The 25,026-nt window shown below is 43.2% G+C and overlaps 1 protein-coding gene across 10 annotated transcripts in view; it reads left to right on the top strand.

The window, feature by feature from the left end:
- The window catches only part of MAP2K5 (mitogen-activated protein kinase kinase 5), a 127,579-nt gene that overhangs the window by 85,053 nt on the left and 17,500 nt on the right, over positions 1-25,026 (top strand). For 4 of the 10 annotated variants that reach the window (XM_083475154.1, XM_083475156.1, XM_083475155.1 and 1 more), the window contains 4 exons: positions 8,173-8,199; positions 8,524-8,556; positions 18,478-18,539; positions 21,870-21,915. In XM_083475154.1, the coding sequence (XP_083331280.1) occupies positions 8,173-8,199; positions 8,524-8,556; positions 18,478-18,539; positions 21,870-21,915 (168 nt within the window). Of the gene's footprint in view, positions 1-1,644; positions 1,699-8,172; positions 8,200-8,523; positions 8,557-17,661; positions 17,737-18,477; positions 18,540-21,869; positions 21,916-25,026 lie in introns of those variants that run through there. The other 6 variants (XM_083475152.1, XM_083475151.1, XM_083475157.1 and 3 more) reach the window with 4 other exon arrangements.

The following is a 25,026-nucleotide window of genomic DNA, read 5'->3' as shown; positions in this document are numbered from 1 at the left end:
GTAAATGCATTTCGGTTACTCATTCAAAAGCCTTTTTTCCCCTTCCAGGGGAGAAAAAAATATTTTGTTTCAGCAAATTCCTCCTTCATTATGATTCCTGCTAGTGCAATTGAATTGTGGGTCAAAGAGCTCTTCATCCAAGGACTTCCATTTAAAAGCAATTCATTTATTTGCTGCATCTTAAAGGGCTGAATAATTGGCTGGTTTTAATTGAAGCTGTTGCTTTCTGCTCCTTGATATTAGTAAGGTCCAAGGTTCTTTTTCTTATATGTAATCCATAATATTGACCAAGTTTGGCCTGTTTTCATTTCAACGCAAGAGCCACTTGTCAAAGAAGGAGAGGGGAAAAACAGCAACAACATGATTTTTTTTTAACTTGAGTGCATGGAAAAGCTGTTTTGCAGGGTTTTCTTTTTCATTTGACAGAAGTGTCATTTAAGCATTCATTTATTTTGTGAGACTAAATTGATGAGCGGCAGCAGTTGGTTTCAGAATAAGAGTGAAACTCTGGTGTCATCAGCATACATTACAATATTGAACCATTTAAAAGACATTAAACACTGTTCACATGTTAATACCAAAGTGGTGCTGTTTTCTGTGCTGAATTATAATCAAAGATCTTTAAGATCATATTTTATTATATGTAATATTTCTCAGTCTTTATAGTATATGGTTCTCTTTGCAGAATACATTGAAAGAAATCTGCTATTTGCTTTTTAATATTCCAGGGGGATAACTTTAAGTTGATTTGACAGCTGCTATTATTATCCTATGGCTGTAGAAATCCTATACACATATAGATTTTCCTGCTCTTATTAGACATCTTATATTTGTGCCAAAAACATAATTCTTGGGGATATTGACTTTTTATTTGGCAATGGATATCTGCTTTCATACATACACATTCTGTGAGACAGTGGAAGACTAGCTAAGTAATTAAATATAGATCACATCTTTTAGACCACTTTACAACTGAAACCAAATAATAATGTTGTGCAGCAATATCTTCTTCCATCTATGCTATCCCGGAAACACAGAAATGGGGAGCTTAATTCTTTGGAATGAAGAATTGAACTAGTATTGTCTTTGACCCAAATATTATTTATAGAGGGAAATGGAATGTTTTAACATATAAGGCAGTTTAATCTTTAGAATTCAGAAATTGCTCAGATCTTGAGGAAAAAAATAAGGGCATAAATTCCCTGTAACCTATTCTCCCCCCAGACAGGAACATACAGAAAAAAGGTTTTACTGAGCACCCTGCCTAGCTTGCCAGTGCCTTGGAGTTTATGGAATATTATATTTTATTCTTTGCTTGTTTTGTATGTTTACATACAGATTGCATTTCCAAATTTGGTCCCCCAGCATTACAAACAGGAAAGAATTAATTAATTGTTGGCATCATTTTGTAGTATGCATATACAGAATCATAGAATTGTAGATTTGGAAGGGGACACGAGTCCAACCCCCTGCAATGCAGGAAACCTTTGCCCAATGAGGGGCCTGAACCCAGGACCCTGTAATTAAGAGTCTCACGCTCTACCAACTGAGTTTGTAGAGCTTTAAAGTTTTCCAAGTACTTCCTGTACAGTATTGAAGTAATGATTGTAAGGTAGGGTGCTAAGATGTATCTCCATATTGCAGGGGTGGACGCAGAACATCAGAGAGCATGGTGAGCCAAGTGAGTTCGTGGTACAGGTGAGGTTGGAACCAAAGTCTTCCAGGTTCACAGCTCAGTCCCTTAACCACAGCACGACACTGCAGTGCAGATGAGAAAGAGTGGAGGCCACAGTGAGTCACTGCTAGGAGCTCTTTAGCCTTCTAGGAAAATTAAGCTCTAGCAGAGTTTCTGGTATAGCCTCTGGAGAAGACGGTATGTAAAATCCCCCTCCATAATAAATCTTGCCATGTGGAGCAGTAGGATTGGACCATCAGAGCTTCCAAGGTCCCGTGGTAGTGTGGGGCAGAGGGAGAGGGCTCAAACGGTGCAGTATTTTATATTGACTTTTAAAAAAATTATTTCAGTATGTAATAAAATCATATTCTTTGCTTTTTCGTGAACTGTGTGCAAAGGTAGCAGTCCCAGCTATACAGCTGTTTTATCTTTCCAGAGATGTGCCAGTGTTGTGGACTGTAAACAACATTGTTTTACAGTGAAAAATATGTCTAATATAAGTACAGCTTGAGCAGCTTGCTATTGAGGGTCTGGGAAAAATATAGCTGTAGCAGTTAGATAGTCTAGCAGAGTTAAGAGGAAACACAGCCGTACAAACAAAATTACCTGGAGTGGTAGATCACCATAAACAACATACAGCTTTTTAAAGTGTATTCATAGTATTTCAGAGGCAAAAAAGCAGAGCAGCTCTACTTAATGGAGAAAAGACTAAAGTTACAATGATATTGCATCAAGACATCAGTGAAATAGCTGTCTGTCATTCTCAGTAGTGGCATTAAGAAGTAACTGAGGGTCTTAGGAAATTTGAATCAGTACTGGCTAATGGGCACAGATATATTGATACAGAATTTCTGAAATTGCAGTGTAATACCTTAGTTGAGCAATAGCATGCACTCAGTGTGTCTTCCTGCTGAAAAGGATGACATGAGTGTAAAGCTAAAAGTAGAACAACCACAAAAAGACAGCACCAACAAAAAAAGAACCTGAAGGAGAATTTATTGGTCAAATGCCCTGCCCAACATGTTCCGACAAATGTCTTCTTCAGGGGCAACAATTACAAGCTGTCCTATTTCAAAAGGTGCTTCAGAGTTATAGTTCATGCTGCATGTTCCTCCAAAGCACCTTTTGAAATGGGAGACCTGTAATTGTCCCCCCTCAAGAAAACATTTGTCTCCTTCAGCAGCAGTTTCTGAGGTCCACCCCCCCCCCCGCCTCCCTCACTCTCTCGTATTTATATAAAGCTGTCAAGTTATGAAAAAGCCAGGAGTTCTATGTATGTCGTTGGTGCTTAGTGGTAGCAATAAGAGCATTTGCAAGGATTGCTTCCCCCAGTTTTTGTGTACAATCCCACGCTATTTTACAATCTTCCATGACCAGCAGCTGAGATTGTTCATGGAATTAGGTCAATTTACACTTTTCCCATGGAGGCAGTTACGCCCTTCTCATGGCAACTGATCCATGCTTCTTGATAGCGGCACTTGTACAATGGTAGCAATATGCATAAACCAAGAGCCACCAATGCAGCACCCACAAGCACCAGTGTGCCAGCAGTAGATCCTATGGCACCTGTGAAAGGTCTCAGTAAATTTCCCCTCAAAATGTACAATGCATGAGAGATGTTTGCTGTTCCTGCTCATTTCCTGTTTACACTGGCTCAGCATCTCCTACATTGAACATGTCTCCTTAAACATGCCCACATTTCACTGGATGCCAGGATTGGATACCCTTCCCACTTCTAAACAGCAGAGAGGTGAAAAGAGCTCCTCTCTGCGATCAAGTAAGGCAGTGAATGATTGGGGTGCATGCCTGCACCATTTTGTGTCCCTGTCTCTTTCCCCAATATTTCAAATGTGGCGGCCATTTTGTTGTTCCATGCCTCGGCTGCAGCCATTTTGTGACCCGCAGCACTTTCTCAAAACTCTACTTGGACACTTAGCCTCATGAAGGCTGTTTTCATCATTCATCTTAATGGAGTCAGTCCCTAGGAAGGAACTGTGAATCATCAGATCTCATGGCCCAAAAGAGGATATTCTGCAGCAGAAGGGATCCTTTCAACTTTCTTAAAACCTCCACAGCTGGGACTTCCACAACTGTTCAGAGCAACTTATTCCACTGCTGAGGTTTAGACATGGACACCTCCACTGGCAGGGCTCATCCAGGACTGACTTTGAGATCTGTTGCACCCTAAAGTGAGAATCATATCTCTAGGACTCCCATGTATGCAACATGTACACATAAGGAAGATTTACAAATGATGAGCACAGTGGGGGATTTTTCTTATGCTTTAGTACTGTAATGTCACTTATAGTGATGTCTGTAGTATGAGCATGGAAATGGCTTCTCCCATTGTGGGCAACAAGTTTTGCCAACGTCACTTGGTGCAGCTTGGCTGGCCAATCCCTAACATACCCCAGTTCCCCGGCCATGAGTAGCTTAGGCCATCTGGATAGAATCCAGTATTTCAAGGGTTGTGGTGCTTATTCTATATCTCATCCTCTCTGATATGTGGAGTTGGAACCTAGAACCTCTCTTCATTTGCTGAACAATGACAACAAAGAGTATTGTGGCACCTTAAAGACTAACAAATGTCTTGTGGCATAAGCTTTTGCAGTCTGAAGCCCATTTTCTCAGGTGCATGGAGTGAAATCTTAGCTGACAGAAAATTCCAAGGTGGGAAATAAATGGCAATGAGATAAAAAAATACAGTCTGTGATAATTAGGGCGTAGATAAAGGTTCAGTAAGCACATTTGGTGAAATGTGCCACAAAAGTTTGTGCCGTAATAAATTTCTTCATTTTTGTTGTTGTTTAGTCGTTTAGTCGTGTCCAGCTCTTCGTGACTCCATGGACCAGAGCATGCCAGGCACTCCTGTCTTCCACTGCCTCCCGCAGTTTGGTCAAACTCATGCTGGTAGCTTCGAAGACACTATCCAACCATCTCGTCCTCTGTCGTCCCCTTCTCCTTGTGCCCTCAATCTTTCCCAGCATCAGGGTCTTTTCCAGGGAGTCTTCTCTTCTCATGAGGTCGCCAAAGTATTGGAGCCTCAGCTTCAGGATCTGTCCTTCCAGTGAGCACTCAGGGCTGATTTCCTTAAGAATGGGGAGGTTTGATCTTCTTGCAGTCCATGGGACTCTCAAGAGTCTCCTCCAGCACCATAATTCAAAAGCATCAATTCTTCGGCGATCAGCCTTCTTTATGGTCCAGCTCTCACTTCCATACATCACTACTGGGAAAACCATAGCTTTTTCCCCCCCTTCATTTTTAAGATGCTGCAATACCCTTTGTTGTTTCTGCTGCAAGAGACTAACCTGGCTGCCTCTCTGGAACATTTGTATAATAGAGTCTTTCCCCAAAGGTTTTAGTCAACTGTCCTTTATAAATCCTAGCATCTTATGCCTACAACCTCCTCCTCTGCTTCCTGCGAATAGAATCCTGTCACCCTGTTCTGCTCATCAAGCCAGTAGACTCAAGTTGAGCTCATCCTGGCTTCAGACAAGTCCATAGTGCAACAGGACTGAACAGCTGTGGTTTCCCTTCACTCCCCCCCTTACTTCCTCCTCATCCCATCTCGTTCCCTACTTCTATTAAGGCTTCCCCATTACAGCAAGAAGGAAAACCCTCCTTCATAAACCCAATTAGCTGTCATTTTACTGGTAAATATTCAATTCAGGTTGTCGGCCAGATATTTTGCCCCCTGTAATGTAAACAGCATATTGTGTTATGCAGGATCATAATAGCTCTAAATGGTATGTAGCTGAAAATAAATATAGATACAGCATGCTCCCCTTGCGGTTTGTGTTGCTTACTCTGCCCCCACCTGCCCACCCCTCGATGTGGGCTATGCCATGCATATGTTGTCTCTGATCAGAACAACATGCACACACTTTGCCCTCTTTAGAGAGGAACGTGTGGTTCTTTGAAGGCACGGTTTTAAACAGATGGGGATGTTAACTGCACCAGATTGCAGGCTCACGGAAGGTGTTGCTGCTCAAGAGAAGTGAAGCAGTATACTCTCCCCTGTGACTTCTGGCAAGTGCAAAGTGCCCACCTTCCTCAGGATTATGGCTCATAAAGTGCAGAACCCCGGAAAGTTCTCTCATGCACTTATGTGCTGCACATTCCTGTGCAAGGAGGTATATGTCAAAAACACTGGTAACTTCCTGCCCTATCCTGCCATGATGGGGTAGTGATTAGATTAAGACTGGGAAGACCCAGCTTCAAATCCCCATTCAGCCATAAAGCTAACTGGGTAACCTTGGGCCAGTCACCTCTCTGCCTAACCTACCTCACAGGGTTGTTGTGGAGGTAAAATGGAGAGTGGGGAACTATATAAAGTGCCTTGAATGCCTTGGAGGAAAGCCAGGATAAAAATGTAATAAATATTGTTGTTTCTTTCCCATCAACCTCTTCTATTAAATGAAATCTTTTGCTGCTGCTGTAGAGTGTACTTTATGCTAACAGCACCCTAGGGGCATTGAAGTACCCCAAAAGAGAGTTTATAATTGGCTTTATGTGGTATCTGGAGGTGTAGGGACATATAGAGAACTGATATTTTAATCTTATAGATGACTGGAGGAGATCTATTTTGATGTGTTTAATGCACAGGTGATACTTTTTTAACAGGCCATATTTATAGGTGATGTCCCAAATTACCTGTATGTGTTTTATTTTTATGGTTTAGGTGTTCAGACGTAATAATGCTGGGCTTATTTGTTAGAAATCCTGGTAAATAAAATGAAGTTCCACCAGTATGGTTGGTGCAAGGTTGCACATTGTTTCCTTGTATATTTTCTAAGGGGTTTTCCCTATCACCAGACAGAGAATTATGAACGTTTCCATTTTCCTTTGCTGGAAATAACCATAAGGATGAAAGTTACAGTGGTACCTCGCAAGACGATTGCCTCGCAAGACGAAAAACATGCAAGACAAAAGAGTTTTCCGTTTTTTGAGTCGTTCCGCAAGACGAATTTCCCTATGGGCTTGCTCCGCAAGACGAAACGTCTTGCGAGTTCTTGCGAGTTTGTTTCCTTTTTCTTAAAGCCGCTAAGCCGTTAATAGCCGCTAATAGCCGTGCTTCACAAGACGAAAAAACCGCAAGACGAAGAGACTCGCGGAACGGATTAATTTCGTCTTGCGAGGCACCGCTGTACAAGAGAACCCTGATAATGGCACAACCAGAAGCAAATACATACACTGTTGTGGGCGTTGTATATGTCTGTGACCTTTTACTACTTTTGTGAACAATTTTTTCGAGTCGGGATGGGGAATGTGGACTGGATGTTGCTGGACTACAGCTCCCATTGTCCCTGACCTTTGGCCATGCTGGCTGGGGCTGATGGGAGTTGGAGTCCAGCAACATCTGGAGGGCCCAGGCTCCCCATCCCTAATTTATAGGATAATGCCTCTGGCTAGCTAGGGAAGAAGGAGAGCTCTCGAAGCCAATGAGAGAAGTACAGCCATTCATCATCTCTGGCACTACTCAGCTGAGAATATTGAATGGAAAGGGCAGGCCAAGTTAACTGTGAGTGAACCCAAGATGTTTTAGGCAAAGAAGCATCTTGCAGAATGGAAGGGACCTGTGTTGATATGTGCAAGGAGCCACACAGTTGACGGAAAATCATAGTTAATAATGGTAGAATTGTCAGGGGGTCAGTTTTGTCACCCAGCTTTCAGAGATGTAACCAGCAGCATCCCCACCTATACAGTTGGCATCCTTAGCTTAAACATAAGAGCCTTAAACAGTGGCCCTTGAGCCACTTCTGACAATGTTTGGTAGCCCTTTTGCTGCAGTTCCCGAGATGCTCAGATTAAGTCTGTGGATTTTGCAGTCTTGGGAGGGACAGGCCAGCTGGTGATCTTAAATGATAATTATAACCCAAAAACTGGTGTTCAGAAAGTAGCTGTGGGAGGTTTGGGGCACAGAAGAAATTCTAAAAAGTGGAGCATAAACTGTTGTTCTCTAAGAACAGGCATATAGTTCAGACACATAATTAAAGTTTCCTTCAAAAAAAAAAAAAGAGGGGGGGCAAGATTGTGAGCAGACATTGGCAGTAATCCAAAATTCTAATTTCTGACTATGATTTAATTTCAATTTTAAATAAATCGGTTTTTAATTTAAAAAGAGTGAGCTTCATAACATTAGCAATGATTGCAACATTAAGCGCAGTGCTCACAATCTAGCAATATAAAACATTATTTATATCTGAATCGTAAACAGCCTTTTGAAATGGATTATGGTTTTTCTCCCTATTCTAATACAACCTGGAGGGTACTAAAAAGTGTTGTGTGAAATTAACATTCTGCTGACTTTCGCCTATAAATGAGAAGCGAGCTATTAACATTTGTGTATTTTCATTATGTAAATTGTGTTAACACATGCCCACAAATTGCCACCAGCGATACAATAATTTTCTCTCAGTGATCATAATGTGTCCAAGTGAGTCATTTTGATTATGACATGCTAATTACATATTGCCTCCCCTTTTTTTCCTTTTCAGATTCAGAAAAACCAGGGATCTTTAATGGTAAGCTTTATGAGTTCGGGAAAAAAATTCACTTTTCTTTTTCCTGATGGCTGCTTCCTTTGCATGCTTGAATGCCTTGTTTTAAACTTAGCAAATTGCATTTTGTGGAAAATGCAAACCTTTAACTGCCTGTATTAGATTAGGTACCATTAGAAATAATAGGACATCCTGAGCCGCGATGTTTTTATAAGAGTTTGCTGCTGTTGATTAATCTTGCTATATTTTATTGCATTAATGATTTTTTCTTTCCACTCCACTGTAAAGATATTGCATATAGCCTAATACTTCTCTTCTCTCTCCCCCCACTTCTCCTTTCCATCACAGCCCCTCCAGTTACTCCAGTGCATTGTTGATGAGGTGAGTCGCCGTCTTATGTGCTTTCACTCCTAAAGTCATTCCTAATGGACTGGAAAGCTTATATTTTGTTTCCTAATGAAGCACAATGGCCCAACGTCCTCAACTGCGAGACAAGTTGCCTTGTGCGGCTCTGAGCTGCTGAGCGCTGGCTGGCCTTGTCCTGCTTTGTGCTGTTTCCTGACTCTTCCTATTGAATCCTTGGCAAAAGGAGGCGGTTTCCAGGAAAGTCTCTTTCTTTCTCCCTCTCTCTCTTTTGGATAACAGAGACCCCCAAAGGCCCCCCATATTAATTGATCACCTCTCCACCTTGCCAGATGTGGTAATGCAAAGAAATGGAAGTTGTCGTTTTGCCTTTTAAATGAGGCAGGCTTTTGTGCAGCTCTGGTCTGGATGCGCAAAAGAGGACCTGCTAAAAGGGGTCAGGGTTGAACTGTAAACAAGAGCATTTTGAATGTCACCTCTCGGTTCGGTTTTGTCAAAGGGAGAAAAACCAAAAACGGCAGGAGCCCTGTTGTTCACACCTCTACCTGAACCCATTTAGTCCTGATCCAGTGATTTCTCAAGAGGAGCAGAAACTCTGGTGCTTACGTGAAGCTCCCCACCCACAAGGCCTGCTCAGAGTGTTTCAGCGGGTGAAATGCATGAGTTGTCCATGGCATGGCTCAGGTGGGATCCAGCTACTGAATTTAGTGGAGAATCCTCTACATGCAGGAGGATTTATATTTACCTTGAAGCACATGTGGGCCTCTGGGTCAGGGCATCATGTATCCCCACCCCCACCCCCCGACTACTAGTGCAGGCCTAAGGAAACAGTATTCTTGTTTATCTGGATTTCCAGTTGCCCAAATTTCTGCATGCCTGGCCATTCAGCTGTGGAAGGGCACAATGTGCATTTTTGTTCAAATGCTCCTGCCATTTACATGCACCACATTTAATCTGTGTCCACCCACCACCCCACTCTTTTTTGTCACATTACTATGTTTCTCAGAAAAGAAGTTGGAAAACTGCATTTTACCCCAGACACAGGACATTCATTTTTGCCTCTGTGCATCTCTGTGCAAATCAACCTGGATTTGATTGTGTGTGTGCTTTGATTTTTAATATACTTTATGTATCCACATTGTCAACACTTAGGTGCTTGCTCTGCTAACCACCATTTTCTTTGGGAGACCTGATTTCTGATGGGATGATCATAGTTGCTAGATTTCCCCTTTCAGAGCTAACAAAATATTCTTCCTTACGCTCTGGTGGTGGTAGTTGTTCACCCCTTAATCACTTTAGGAAGCAACAGTGTAAGTGAAATTAACCCAGAGCAGTTAAAATTCAGTCCTACACATAGGAAGCAGGGCAGATCTAGCACACTTTTGCCTGGAATGGCAGCCCATCTGCTTAGTTCCAGAAGTTGATTTCCAGAATCTTTCCCTGCTTTATCAGGGAACTGCACTTACCAGAGCAACTTCTGATGAAACAGGCTGAGCCTGGAATTGATGTGACAGAACCAGAAACTTGGGAGGAAAGGAATTGGGCTGCATGTGGATGGAGATGGTTTATGGGTGCCTTGAAAAGTAGCAAATCCCTTTTTGCAAGCTTATGCATATACATACTTATGTTTGCATGTGTATGATATGCACATCTGTTGATTTCTGGACACTTGGTCACTGTGTGTTTGTGTTTGTGTACTGACTTCATTGTGACTGAAGGTATACATAAGCTCTCCTGAGGTCTTATGCCTGTGTTGGCCCATTCAGACATGCATGCTCGTAACTTGGTGTGGCAGTCTTTGAGTTATGATCACACATGTGAACAGATGCCATGTTGTGTAAGTGGAATGTAACTGCAACAACTTATCCACACGTGACTTTGTGTGCACAGAAATAACACCCTTGGAAGTATCTGAAAGCCCATTATGTCCAAACTACAGGTTGAGATGGCTAAACACGGAAAATTGTATTTCAGAGCAAACCACATGCCATGTGGGAATGTGACCTTCCCTGGTGGTGTTGATTTCCAACTCCCAGCAGCTCCAGCCAGCAGGTCAATGGTCACGGATGATGGGAGTTGTAGTCTAACAACATCTGGAGGGCCACAGGTTCCCTGTCCCTAATATAGTGTCTTAAACCACCATGCACTGTGTAGATGATGTCTGCATGTGATCAGGCTCCCAATCCACATATTTAGAGACAAGTGGACACTCATGGGGCCATTCTTAAGTTATATTTTATGTGCTCTCCCTGACTCAAGAGTTGTATCCAGTGTTAGTCATACTCAGATCATGCCCATTGAAATTGATGGAAATGACTAACTTAGGTCCATTAATTTCAAAGGGTCTGCTCAGCGTAAGGCTAACATTAGATACAACCCTCAAAGACAAATCTTGCCAAATGTCCTGCTTCTGTTTTCAGTTTCCCTTCTCCCACCCACCACCATGAGGACTATAAGCTTAGTATAGTTGTTGTTGTTTTTGTAGAAAGAAAGAAAGAAAGAGAAGTTCCAAGGAAGCAGTGCCACCTGATTCTGAGCTACATTCTGTACAGAATGGTGCAATGAAAGCCATGCTGGTTTCTAGGCTCCCTGCCTTCCGATGGAGCTGATTTCCATTCCTCCTTAGGGTCCTGGCGGGTGCCCTACGGTTTCCCCTCCTACGTTGGCTTAATAGCAGCCTGGTTTTGTTTTCCCTCCTTGTTTCTCTCTCCCTGCTCCCCTCCCTCGGCTCTTTTTAAGATCTAGCCCTGTTGGGGGAGAATAATAGTTCCCACTTATTGTGCTAATGTGTGTGTCTCTTTCTAAATAAGGACCTCATGAGAGAAGGTCTGTTTGCTTTCTGGTATGGTACAGCTGCTGTTGTTTTCAGTGCATTCGTGATAACGTGAGTGTTCGCTATTAGAAGTGTTTAGTGTTCTAAGACTGATGATCTCGGGCCAAATGCTCCCCTCTGTGGCAACTTCATGAGAGCAAATAAGGGCTGGCAAAGTCCTAAAATTCACAGGGTAGGTGCGGGGTGGGGGGAGCAGAGTCACTCCCCTCCCTTTCAGTCTGCAGCTGTTTCTGCATGGCAAGTTTCTTCCTGAACCCATGGATGATAGCAAGATACTTTTCCCAACTTAGGCTGTTACGTTCTTTACTGCACTAAAGTTATGTGCATATGGAGGCTGCCAAGGACTGGTAAGAGGGTGGTCTGAGGGTTGGGAATGGGGCATTTGAATAGGGGCACATCCATTCATAGGGTCCACCTTCTGGAGTGTTTTAGGAACCCATCATCAGACCAGTTTAGCTAGGTCAGCCTTCCCCTGTGCTGGCTGTGGCAGAGAAGAGTTGTAGTTGAAAACTTTTGGAGGTCACTAGGTTGGCAAAGTAAGGGACGCGGGTGGTGCTGTGGGTTAAACCACAGAGCCTAGGACTTTGATCAGAAGGTTGGCGGTTTGAATCTCCGCAACGGGGTGAGCTCCTGTTGCTCGGTCCCTGCTCCTGCCAACCTGGCAGTTCAAAAACACGTCAAAGTGCAAGTAGATAAATAGGTATCACTCTGGCGGGAAGGTAAACGGCGTTTCCGTGCGCTGCTCTGGTTCGCCAGAAGTGGCTTAGTCATGCCACCCACATGACCCGGAAGCTGTACGCCAGCTCCCTCGGCCAGTAAAGCGAGATGAGCGCCACAACCCCTTTACCTTTAGGTTGGCAAAGTCTGCTTGATCCGAACCAGCAGCCATGCTCATCTGCGCTGGTCTCTGCTGTTCCAGGATCTGGCTCTTGAGGAGGCAAGATACGCATCTTGGTAGACTTGGACTTGATGTCGGAGGGCTGTTTTGTGTAGCCTTGATCCTTTGCTGCTACTCCTTCTGGCAGGCATTTCAGGTTGTTTTGCAAACGATAAAAATGGATAAGCTGACAAAAAAGGGATCTAGTAGAGGAACAGCAACAAAACAGGTCTCAAGATCACTGTCTAATACTCTGGATCAATTAAATTAGAAATAGCAATAAGCCCCCTGGCTTATTTCTGACTATTTCGTTTAAAATCACCACTTCAACATTTCTACGGTGTGTTTTCAACAACTGCATTAACTTTTTAAGAAACAAAGCGAGGGAGAGAGTGCCATGCAGAGTTCCATGTATGCCTCCATCTCTCGGATGTTAAATGTGTGCGTACAGAGGAGAGTCAAGTGTCAGAATGTATCTATCCATCACTGCTTCCGCTCCGGCCCAAATGTTTTCTGCTGTTCTCTTTACTGGAGCCAGAAATTGTGACCTTACCCATGTGCATGATTCAAAGGCTAGATGAGAACAAGGTAAAACTACAGGTAGGAATAGCTGAATAATTACCTTTAGGCCAACCTGAGAAACAAACCTTCCCAAGAGGCCGAACTCATTTAATGGTTCCTAAAAACTCAATCTTGCGGGTGTCAATGGTCATGCTTGATTATTTGCGGCAGTGTTTTATGAAAAAGCAATAAGGCTGCATGGGGCATTTACGGAGGGGTGGAAGCGAACAATAAATGGGCTCAGTTCTTTGAGGGAAGGTCCCTTTGGTGGACGCGGCCACTGAACGCTTTGCACATATCTCTGTGTCTTTTGCTGTTTGAAACTGCAAGAGAGGGAATGCACACTAAAACATTTCCATCTTTGCTGCAGCAAGAATGGCACAATGACAAGAACCGAATCCTTTGGTTGTAGAAAAGACAGCAGTTGCAGCCACTGTTAATAGATTAGCTTAGACAAGTGATTTCCAAGCTGCGTTCCAGAGAGCCTCAGGTTCCCTTGGAAACTTTTTGGTGGTTCTTCCATGAGAAGTTCACTAATGGGACACAATCTTGCTGATCTTCCCCCTTCTGTGTACAGTTGGCACAGGGGCATGTTAGGTGTGCTCCCAGAGCACGTGCACAACCCACACAGGGCAACAGGTGTGCCCCAACAGGCCTGTTCAGTGCCTCGCATGAAGAAAATGTTTATTTTTCAATATTTCTATCCCATTAGGAAGAACATTCTGACCGTAAGAGCTGTTTGACGGTAGAACATACCACCTCAGAGGGTGTTGGAGGTTTTTTAAGCAGAGGTTGGATAGCCATCTATCAGGGGTTCTTTAGATGTGATTCCTGTGTTTCAGGGGGTTGGACTAGATGACCCTTGGGGTTCCTTCCAACTTCACAATTCTATGATTCTTTCACTAGGGGAGTTCAAACTATAAAAGCATAGAAATAGACAATCTGTACCATGCTGAAGGATGCAAGGTCCCATAGTAGACAAGTTGATTCAGAAAGAGCTCATCGAAGGCAGGAAACTTTGAAACCTACCAGAGCAGCCACTTTTCAAGCCGCAATCACAGGAAAACTCAGTCCACAAAGACTTTTGAGGCTGCAGCCTCATATCATGTGTCGCTGTGGCAGTACTTTGTGGACAGCACCGCTCACTCTTCTGGAAACCAAGGGCACTGACCTAGGATTCAGGTGCTTACTGGTAAGCTCAGGATGTGCAATTAAAGTTGATTTGGGTGCTCTTGTGCAACAAACCTGCCCTCCCCAAAATTGAAGCTTTTGCAGTAAGGAAGGTGAAAGTGCAGTGGAAAGTGTGGGGTAACAACCCCTTGTTGCAATGTCTTATAACCTCCTCGCAAACAAATGAGTGGATGCTCATGAAATAGCTGACACCACCTGCAGACCTTGTGCCAGCAAATCAGGAAGAATGCTCAGTAAACAGGTTGCCTGGAGGTGACCCAAATCTTTCAGAGATCCCCATCCTACAATTATTAACATTCAGCCACAAATAGAAATTGGGGGAAAGCTTCGTAAGTTCTGTCTTAGCAGCTAGTTTTACTGGAGGGCTGCTTTGAGGAGAATGGTGCCCATTTCCTCAGCATGTCTCCTGCACCCCTTTCTTGCCACTAGGAAAGGTCTTCAGGGGTTAGATTTGGCCCTGGGGGGCTCAGGTGCTGATCCCTGCTGTAGTTCACAGGTGATGTGTAATTGCATTTTTTACTTGTTTCTCAATAGAGCTTGATCATTTTAATCCTGCACCTTCCTAATAAATTTTAATGATTTGTATATTATTATATACTGGAGGTAACATGCAGCCTGTTAGTATGGAGAACTTGCTGAGCAGCTGTGTGTTTGCGTGTGATCAAAGGTGTTAAGGGAAAAGATCAAAGGATGCTGGGGAATAACTCTTGGATCACAGGCACAATTGTCCCTCTCAGTCCGGGAGGCTTACCTTCTCTGGGCACCTTTTGAAGGCTCAGATGGCCTGATCCACACCTCTAAGGGCTCTCAGGCATCCCTCCTCGAGCAGAGGGGCTGCACGCAGAACTGAATGATGACAAACAACCTCATGTACACTTTTCATTTTTGTTGCTGCAGTTTTGGATTTATTGAACCCTGTTCTGGGTTTTAAAATATGCAATTATACTGCCATGTTAGGCAAAAGATTCCTGCATTGCAGGAGGTTGGACTAAATGACCCTCATGGTCCCTTCCAACTCTACAATTCTGCAATTCCGTAAAACACCCAGAATGCCTCCAGACATGTTGATACCTCCCTTCTACGCTTGGGGTTGTGGTTCTGCCATTTTGGCTGCCTATGTGTTGACACTCAGCCTGTGAAGTTGAGAAATAGAGGAAGAATTGCCAGAAACAGAAACAACCCCGCAGGCCTTGGATATAGGAAAGTTACTAATCAGCTGTGTGTTTGTGTGATCAAAGGCATTAAGTGAAAGAATCAGAGGATTCTGGGGAATAACTTGGATCCTACTCAGTTCTGCAGTATTGCAAAGGATCTTGAAGTGCCCCTAAAAATTCTGCCACTCTGGTCAAATAGAGGGGGGGGGATGCAGATTCCACCCCCTTTGGTCAAAGAGTTGAGCTCTGCACCTGGAGTGCTGTCACTTCCACAAATTAAATACTAGGGAGTGAGTTTAAAGTTCAGCTACCTCCCTCCCTCCCCACCCCACCCCAACACCTTGCTCAGATTTTCTGCTGCTGTGCTTTCCTTGTTATGCTTGAGCTCCTTGCTGACGAGTGCTAATAGCAAAATGCCAAGTGAGGGCCTGTTTGGGGTTTACCACATATTAAACATTCTGAACTTGTCCTTTTGCTCATAGATTGGGCATAATTAATAATTAAACAGCTTCTGTTGTAATGGGTTGACCTTCCTGAACTGTTCATTATTCACAAGGCAAAGGCATCACTCAAAACATCCCTCTCCCCCTCCACGCACACATTGCCCTTCTCTGTACTCAAAACTGGAGATATACAAAGCGCTTGGGTTGGTTTTCCTTCTCTCTCTTTTCTTCTACTCCCTTTCTCTTTTTTTAATGCCGTAACTTGGGCTGCCCCCAGGATCAGCCTCTCAAAGTTGAGGCTGGGTAAAATAAGAAAGGAAGCAAACTGGTATATCATGGAGAGCTGGTGTGGGGCTTTTGGCGGACCTTAACATAAGAACGTAAGGAGAGCAACCCAAAGGAGGCCCATTTAGTCCAGCATCCGGTTCTCACAGTGGCCAACCAGATGCCCCACTAGGTAGCAAGCAGGACCTGAGCGAAACAGCACTCTCCCCTCCTTCGGTTTCCAGAAATATACTGCCTCTGACAGTGGAGGTAGAACATAGCCATCAAGCTTAGTAGCCACTGATAGACAAATTCATGGAAGTAGGGGCTAATTTGTGTGGTAGACTCCTCCCTTCTTATTAACCACCACTTTCGTAACTCACACTTCTCCCAAAGTCTGCAGTTCAAATCTTGCTTCGGCCTCAAGCTCTCACCGAGTTAAACCAAGCCAGTGCTCTCTCTCCTTCTCAGGGTTCGTGGGTTTGGCAAAGTGGTCTGCAGTCAGCAAACACAGGTCTCCCCCTTGTTGCTTAGCCCAGACCAGAAAGTTAGCCTGACCTGGTGCATTCACCTTTAACAAGGAACACCTCTGCGCTGTGGGTGCAAAAAGACTTGCAGTTCCCTCCTTCGGCCAGAAGCGGGCGGTGGTGCGCAGGCAGATTCTCAGCCAAGACCACTCCTACTCGCCCCCCAGGCTCGGGCTCTAGCCCAATACCCACTCTGGACCCAAGCCCTGACACACACACCCCACAAACACACCTGCAATGTGAGAACGGTGACATCGTTCTACCTGACAGGGCTGTTAGCAAGATTCCTGAAAGAAAGTACGTAACGGGCTTTGCACACTTGACCTGCGCTATGACAGCTTGTCATCCTTGCTGAATAAGTGACACCTGCACGTGCTTCTTTTGCGAAGCCTCTTTCTGGTGGTGGTGTTAGCAAGAGCCACGAGATACAAGTGGCAGCTGTACCTTCTGTGACTCATTCAGCTGCCAGGTTCAAAGTTGCCCTCCCCACATGGCAGAATCCTCAAAAGTGTGTGTCAAAGGCAGCCCCTCAGAACGCTGTCGCCTTTTACTCTTCAGTTACTTTTGATTTAATTGTATTTTGCTGCAATTTCCGATTGTTTGAATCGGAAACAAAGCCTTAATAAGAGTTCTAGTTAATTTTCTGTCTTGTAATTACCACTCTCATTTTTCTGATAATTGGCCGCCGCAATTATATGTATATTTACTAATCACGTCAGCAGCTCGGTGGTCGCTTCTCCCTGCCGCCATTGATAATGATATGCGCGCATGTATTGTGAAGCTGGCTTTTATCATCATCATCATCTCCTCTCCTCTTCTTCTGTTTCTTCTTTTTTTTTAATTCCCCCCACCCCTCCTTCCCGCACCACATCAAAGCTATTTCCCTCGCAACCCTCCATAATGAACCCCACACATGCATTTGACACAGTTGTGTGCGAGAGAAATTGTTTGGCTCCCACCAAATGCTGCACGCTCTGAGTTTCTTGCCTGCAGCACTGGAAGGTTGTATGTGATGATATATGACTCTTGCAAATGGCCAAAGCACTCCAAAGCACGGCAAGATTAAAATAAGTCATTCCTTTGTTAATTTAAATAGGTGCATGCATCATACTTTGCAAAGCACTCAGGGACGGGGTGGGGGGAGGTTGTGGGGGCGGGGGAAACGGTGGCAAAAGCTGCCGAAAGGTATTTTTAATAGCAAATGAGAATAGATGAGAACGGAGTCATTTGCAGCTGACTCCTGTTTTATGTGGTTCTCTTGTTCCAACTGTAGGTCTAATGAGATGACTGTTAAAGTACTCCGCAGTGCAATTTCATTACATCCTGAGCTGTTACACTATAAACACTGGCAAGTCTCTCTGTCATTTTTGGGGGGCGGGGGGGGGGGAGAGATGGCAGAAACTCTCCTCAATTTGTAAATCCCTATTTTGCTGGTGAAATATTCCTCTTTGAAAAATAATACGGATGTTTCTTGAGTTTTTTAAAATGCATTTGTTAGCCTTGTGTTTTGATAGATTTGTTGTTCGTTGGCTCAACTTGCAATTTACTATTTTTTAATTTTTTTATTTAGTTCTCCATATACCCCCCTGGCCTCTCCTGCTTAACTCTTAACAAGATTTGAGATTGCTAAGTGTAAATAAATAGCAACTATGATGCAGGAAGCAAAGGTCAACACAAGAATAATTTCCCAGCTCTTTGTTAATTACAAGACCATTTGGGTGTTACTTAAATAATCATTAATTTCTCATTTACACTTTCCCTACCTTCTTTTCTGCCCCGTGGCTATCATTGTCCCTTTTTACCTCCCCTTGGTCTTATTTCTACATATTCTTACCCATTGTATAACACTCATTACTTCTAAATGCAGGATTTCTGACACATTCTCACGGCTTCACCCTCTCTCCCCCCACATGTACACAGTCTGGTATTTGAAATCAACATCATCCCCTGCTTGCTTTCCATCTGAAATCAACTATACAATTAACAAATTGCACTTTCACTTTCTGATGTTGTTGTTGTTGTTGTCTCCCTCCTTTCTCTCCCGCCTCCCCCCATTGCCCCCACCTGCCCAATCCAAACTCAATTGCAGGAATCGCCTGTCCTTCCGGTTGGGGAGTTCTCAGAGCCGTTTGTACACTTCATCACTCAATGGTAAGCTTCGTTTGCAAATGTGCCGTGCCCTCAATGTAAATGATACATGCCATTAACTCCACAGTACCACAGGACCTTATGGCTTTCCCTGCATCCTTCCAGAGACGCCAGGGACTTGGCAGGCCTTGGGCAGCTGGGCCAGCAAAGCTGAGCAAACTGTTTAAATTATGTAAACGTTATTTACACAAAGGGTCATAAAAGCACTTCAGAGGGAGAGTTTTTACCCCCCACCCCTGTTTTAATAAACGGTTGGGGATCTTGGGTGTATTCTCAAGGAATTGGTGTGTGCGTGTGTGTGTTTGTGTTTTAAATCACTCGGAAAAATAAGGATGACAGATAATCATATTTATAACTCCATTATTCAGGCATTCTCATATTCCTTAGGAAAGCAGGCAACCTTTTTAAATGGGGTAAACAATGCACTTGATTAATTCATGGGCTTTTCATTTAGAAGTGGTTTTATGGAGTTCTTCTTTGGGAGGGTACTCTTCTCAGTAAGGGCCGTATTTTAAACCACACCGTAGGGCATGTTTTGCTTCTTCCAGACAAACTGCCTCATTCAATGGAAGGCCACTAAAATTAACTAGGGGTGTTTTTTTTTAATATAAAAAAGGAATCTAGTTTTAAAAAGGAATCTCCTGAGCACCAAAAGGTTAAAGATCTAAGTACAACCTATTACAATGAAGGCATGTTTTAATGTCTCATTTATAGAGAAAGCTTAATAAGCAGGCGATAAAGGATGAGAGAGAGAGATTGAGCTTGGTCTAAATGATTTGGGTTTAATGGAGAACAATTGCCTTTTTTATCCTGTCAAGATGAACTTTCTGGACAAAAACTGTCAATGGACATAATTCAACAGTGCAAAGCAAGCGCGCAACCCCTAAGCTTCTAGGCAAACTGAATGGGTGATCTCTTTTATGAGAACTCTTGGATTCAGACATGTTGCAGAAGCTGGAGATGGAGGAGGATGCTCAACACTGCGCAGAATTAGGCCATCCATTAGCTACTATGATAGGAATCCATGTGTAAAAATATATGGATACTCACCATCAAAACTGATTCCCAGAAAACATCCATAGGTTCTTTGGTTCTAAATCCCCTTTTCTTTGGAAATAAAAGTTTGATTGCCATCCACAAATTTACTACCAAAGAAGTGTCCAGGAATCAGCTCCTTACACAAAGAGGCATTTGGATACATTCAGATTATGCGAATTTACACTAATGCGAGAGAACCTTCTCTAGAGTGTCCCAAAGGATGATGTTCTGACAGAAGAATTAACAGTGTGACTTTACAGTTAATTGAAATAATAAATACAAGGCTTATGTTTATTATAAGACTGATCCAGTTTCGGGTAGATTAGGTTTTTACGCTGCAGCCATAATTGTGGGTGATCTATCCTGCTCTTGCTGACTGAGGTGCAGGGGGCTGTACCTTTCTGTCTCTTCCCAGAGATTAATCTGAAAACATATCGTTTTTATATATTTTTAATTGAGGCAGGAGGAGGGCTAACCTCTATAGAAATGTCCACAGATGTCAGGCTGAAGCATAAATGATGGCAGATAATAGCCTTGTTCTCCCACGAGATCCAGCTACTTTGGAATGTCAGATTAAGAGGGTTGCCAAGGCGGCTTTGAATGGCTTGCAAGAATGCAACCCTCCGTTGGGCTGTGCATGGCTATTAGTTACAAGGGGAGCGATCCACCAAGTGCTCCTGCTGCTGACTTGTCCTCCTTTAAGTACTTTGGAGCTTGTGCTGCATGGGTATTTATGAAACAGACAAAGATTACACAGCAGCAGTGCCTGGTGCCATTAAAACTGCACAGGGCAACTATAGATCTTCCAAGGGGCACTGTGTTCTCTGCAAGCTCTCAAGTTGTGGCAGGTGGGACTGCCCAGGTCACACACTATGCTATGCTACATGTTTTAGGCACATAGCAAGCTGCTTTCTGTTGAGTCAGAACAATTGCTCCAGTCTAGCTCAGTATTTTCAACCTTGCAGCAGATCTCCAAGGTTTCTGGCAGGGATCTGTCCCATCTGTGGAGAAGCTACCAGGGATTGAACCTGAGATCTTCTGCATGGGAAAAATTTGCTATATCACTGAGCTATAGCTTCTTTTTTTAACCTCTTAGAAGAGTGGTTGACTTGCACAAACTGGTGTAGCCTAGGGGTTAAGAGTGTGAGCTGTAAGCCAGATGGGCTCCAACCTCCCAGTTCAAATCTCACTGCAACCACAGGTTCACCAGCTCACCTTAGGGTGCTATTCTAGCCATCTCCCTCCTCCAACAGGGATAATAATATTGGCCCCACGGGGCTGTTGTAAGAGTTCCTGAAGTATTAATATGTGCAAATTGTTTTTAAAAGCTTAATAACAACAACAACAATTTTATTATATATATCCCACCTGTATGTAAATACTTATTGTGGTAAGTACCCTAACATGGGAGGAGACATAAATTGGTTGCCATTGCTTCCTTGATCTGGATGGGGAGATAACAAAGACAAAATCTGAGGCTGCTGAACAAACTCTTGAACTGCGGTGTTTGGGGGTTTTGTTGAGAGTCAGGGATTGTTGCTGGGGTTTTTTTATATCTTTATTTTATATCTTGTGGTTTATATGGAAATTGTTCGGTTTGGTCGTGTATTTTTTAACTCTTTCTTTATTGTTTATGACTGCTTTTGTTACATTGTATTTATGTATTTTTTTCCCATGTTATAAACTGCCCTGAGCATGGTTTGAACCATGGACAGGCAACATACAAATAAAATTCTGTATGTCTGTATGAAGTAGAGGTGCATGTAGCACATTGCACAGCAGCAAACCTGAGTTGGCCAATCACAGGCCCCTAGTGAGTAAACTTGCATAACACCTATTTGTCTCGCACTACACATTTCACATGTGTATGCCTAAGAGGATCTAAGTGAGCACCTAAAAATGTAATGTGTGTGAAGTGCCCCGGCAACAAGCAAACTGGGAGAAAGGGTGGCTGGTCCAGGGGTTGCCAAAGAGTTGTGTCCCCTCCCTTCACTGAAATTAGCCTTGCAAATAGCAGAGGCTGCAGTGTGGGCTCCATTGTGGAGTGCCTGGTGGTGCCCACCTTAATTCATGGTGGCAGAAGCAGTCAAGTTAAAGAAAAACAGTGACATTTCAAGTGCATTCATAAAGCTATCTGTAGGGTGGGGGTGGGGTTGGTTTTATTCATTAACTGTTGGTCATCCGTAATAAGAGACTTTTAAAAAAATAAATCTTCAGCATTCTAAGATAATGAAGTAAATGACTAGTGCTTTTTCACACCGAATCTGGGTTCTGTTTTTTGTTGTTGCTGCACAGCATGAGAAAGCAGCCAAAGGAACGCCCAGCCCCTGAAGAGTTAATGGTAAGTAAATCTTCAGCCTTCTCATTACAACACAAACAAGAAAAGTTTTGCTGATTTATGACATGCAGAAGTTTGTTGGGGGTGTTTTTCCTCCATAAGTTAACTAACATTAAATCTAAATTTTGCTTCCAGCTCTGACAGCCAGCAGACGTTGGCGTAATGCACATAAGCTTCTATCTTGGTTTCAGAATCATAATGGTGGTTATGGGACACATTTTGTTTGAAAGGTCTCTTGATCAAAGCAAGATGCTGTCTGTATTAGGAATTACTCAGATTTCTTCCTTCATTTACTGAATTATTTCTTTTTTAAAAAAACTTTTTAAAACTGAATTCTACAGTAGTTTCTATAAACTTGTATCCACCCTTATAGTATACATTGGCAGGGTTCTATAATCCTGTTGCGAAGCTGATCTTGGGGTTTCTATGGAACTTTTTCATAATTAGATGTGACGTTCTTCCTCACCAAATTGCCAAGAGAAATGTCTTCATTTCTACAGGTTGCCCTTTGTCCTTTTTTTTTTCTTCTTTCCTTTTTAAAAGTCCTGTATTTTGCTTTTAGGTTTACAGTCATGCTCTCTGACATGATCAGTGCATAACAATTCACTAAATACAATGGCAAGAGCAGAAACATCATAAACAACAAATCTCATTAATGGTCTTTTCCTTTCTAAGTTGCCCTTTGTTTCTGCCCATGCTGAACTTTGTATAATAATGAAACATTTTTATTTTATTTTATTTTATTCAAACAAAATCCCTTCAATACACTTTTACCCATAGATCACCTTTGTTCTTGATAGGTCAAATAGGTTCATTTACTTTCCCAGTAGAGAACTGGGAGGAAGCTAAGATGAGTTATGTTTTCGCAACAGAATGAAATAACCATGGCCAAGAGTCACATATTTATTTATTTTTAAAGTAAACTTTATTGAATTTTTGTAGAAGTATGTTAGACTATTGTACTGAATGCCACAGAATTGAACACCGGGGTGGGGGGGGCAGGGGTTTGGCCTGCATTCCTCAAACAGCTGTGTACTCTATCACTTTTATTGATTGAAAAACATTTATATAAGGCTTAGTGTTTTAGAAATCTCTGAGCAGTGTGCAGTCTAAAAAATAAACAATGCACCATTAAAAAAAATTAAAACAAAAGCCAAATCACAACCTTGGACCAGCAAATAAAAACACATCAAAGCAGATAAAAGTGAATAAAACAGAAATTCGTTAACAAATAAAACAGGATCTGGGCAAAAAGAAGAGTCTCCACCAAAACGTCTGAAACAACGGAGGGTTGTCGCTTCACCTGTGGCAGAGGCAAGGACATTCCTGAAACAAGGCTCCAAAGGAGATTTCAATACGGCAGGAATGAAGTGTGTGTGGAAAAGGAAAAAGTCTAAAATGCCGCTGTGCTAGTTGAGGCCCTGGAGGTGCCACCTCCCTCTGCAACTCTTCCTCTGCATGGGCACCACGTTTGTCAGATATGTGACCATGTTTATAAAACTGGATGTGAGTAATTTCTGCTACTGCTGAAGAGAGCTGTTAAGCAATTGCAGAAATACCTTGGTGAGGAGGAACTTTGTATTTCCCCCCCCACACCGTCCATTCTGTCTCTGGGTAGTGATGGTTGAGGCTGCCTTAATTTGCCGCTCTCTCTTTTTTTATTAACTTTTGATGGTTGGAAGGTTCCTGCACTTAGTCACATCTGAGAGAACTTGGAACAGGTTCTAGAGATGGAGATGCATTTACCTGATGCGTTGTTATTATTCTATGGCTGGGTAGCTTGACTATTAAACCAACAGAATGGGGTTTCATAAAACCTGTATCTCTTTGTAAATGCATGTTTTCCGTGATGCAATAGGCCTGCCACTTATAAATAAAACATCTGCAGATCGCACTTCCAACCCTCAGTATATATGTGCGTGTTCGGAAGCTGTAACACCACTCCAGGGTGTAAAGTCATAAAGACGGAGGCCAAGGGGTGAGTGCCTATAGGAACAACGACATAGAGTTATATATCTTTCCAACTACCTGCCCTGAAGTGCCGGGTCCTACTCATAAGACAGTATCTTCTCCCATCCTCCCTTTAATAATTAAAAAAAGGCACAATGGCTTTTTAAAAAAGACTCTTTTTAATATATATATATATAAATTAACACTTTCTTCCACGTTGCTTTCCCTTCACTGCGAATGGCTTCTGAAGCCTGGCCACTCAGTATTGAAAGGGGCCTCTGACTGTGTTGAGAAGTCTGATTGATGCCTTGCTTGATGTCACAGTCATAGACCCAAAAGAGAAGGGGGATGTTGCTTGTGCAGAGACCCCAACGGCTCCTGCACAGACGTTCCTGGTGCATTGTGTCCTGGATTTTGTTTTGTCATCAGATTCTTCCTTGCTTATGCTCCAGAGATCAGGTCACTTGGACCTAATCAGGACTGCCTTGTTCGTGGTGACCCATGACAGGCCCTTCTCAGTGGCCATTCCGGCAAGTAACTCTTGGGGTTACCAAAAAGTAAGGCCTTGGGGTTACCAAAAAGAGAGAAGTGGCAGTAAGTGATCTGGACAGTGGAACAAGGGATGGGCAAGACTTTTGAAAGCTTCATGGATAAAAGAGTCTCTCTTTCTCTCTCTCTCTGGCTTTGTAATGTTATTGTTGGCATCCGTCTGTTTTGAGAGACAATGGATTGTGCCTCCAGGGATGAAGTCAAACCCTCTGCGTTAGGAGCTTCGAAGTTACCTCCCTGGGGCACAAGCTTGGACTGTGTGTATGGAGGTCCTGGTCTGCTCAGACAACAAGATGCCCCTCTCAGCCTCACTGATGTGGTCCAAAGGAAAGCAGAGCAATATGTTTGGCACTAGCTTGGCTGCAGGAGTTGCCAGAATGAGGCACCACCCAACCATCTTAGGAACTCCACTCTGGATTTATGCAGGGTTTACTCCTTAGCTTTTTCTTCTCCTGAAGATATCCCACAAGGCAGCGGAAATTTAGAGTCAGAGTTTTCCTTCTCCTAGATGGGGTACCTTCCCAGGTTGATGAGCCCCATTTGCCCCTCACTTCCCTCTGCAGTAAGCGCAGAAACTGCCTTCTTGACCATTGGACCCACAATTAGTGTTGTCTG

This window comes from Podarcis liolepis, assembly GCF_965112155.1.
Source record: "Podarcis liolepis genome assembly, chromosome: 14".
Classification (NCBI taxonomy): Eukaryota; Metazoa; Chordata; class Lepidosauria; order Squamata; family Lacertidae; genus Podarcis; species Podarcis liolepis.
This window is presented reverse-complemented; position numbering and strand designations above follow the sequence as displayed.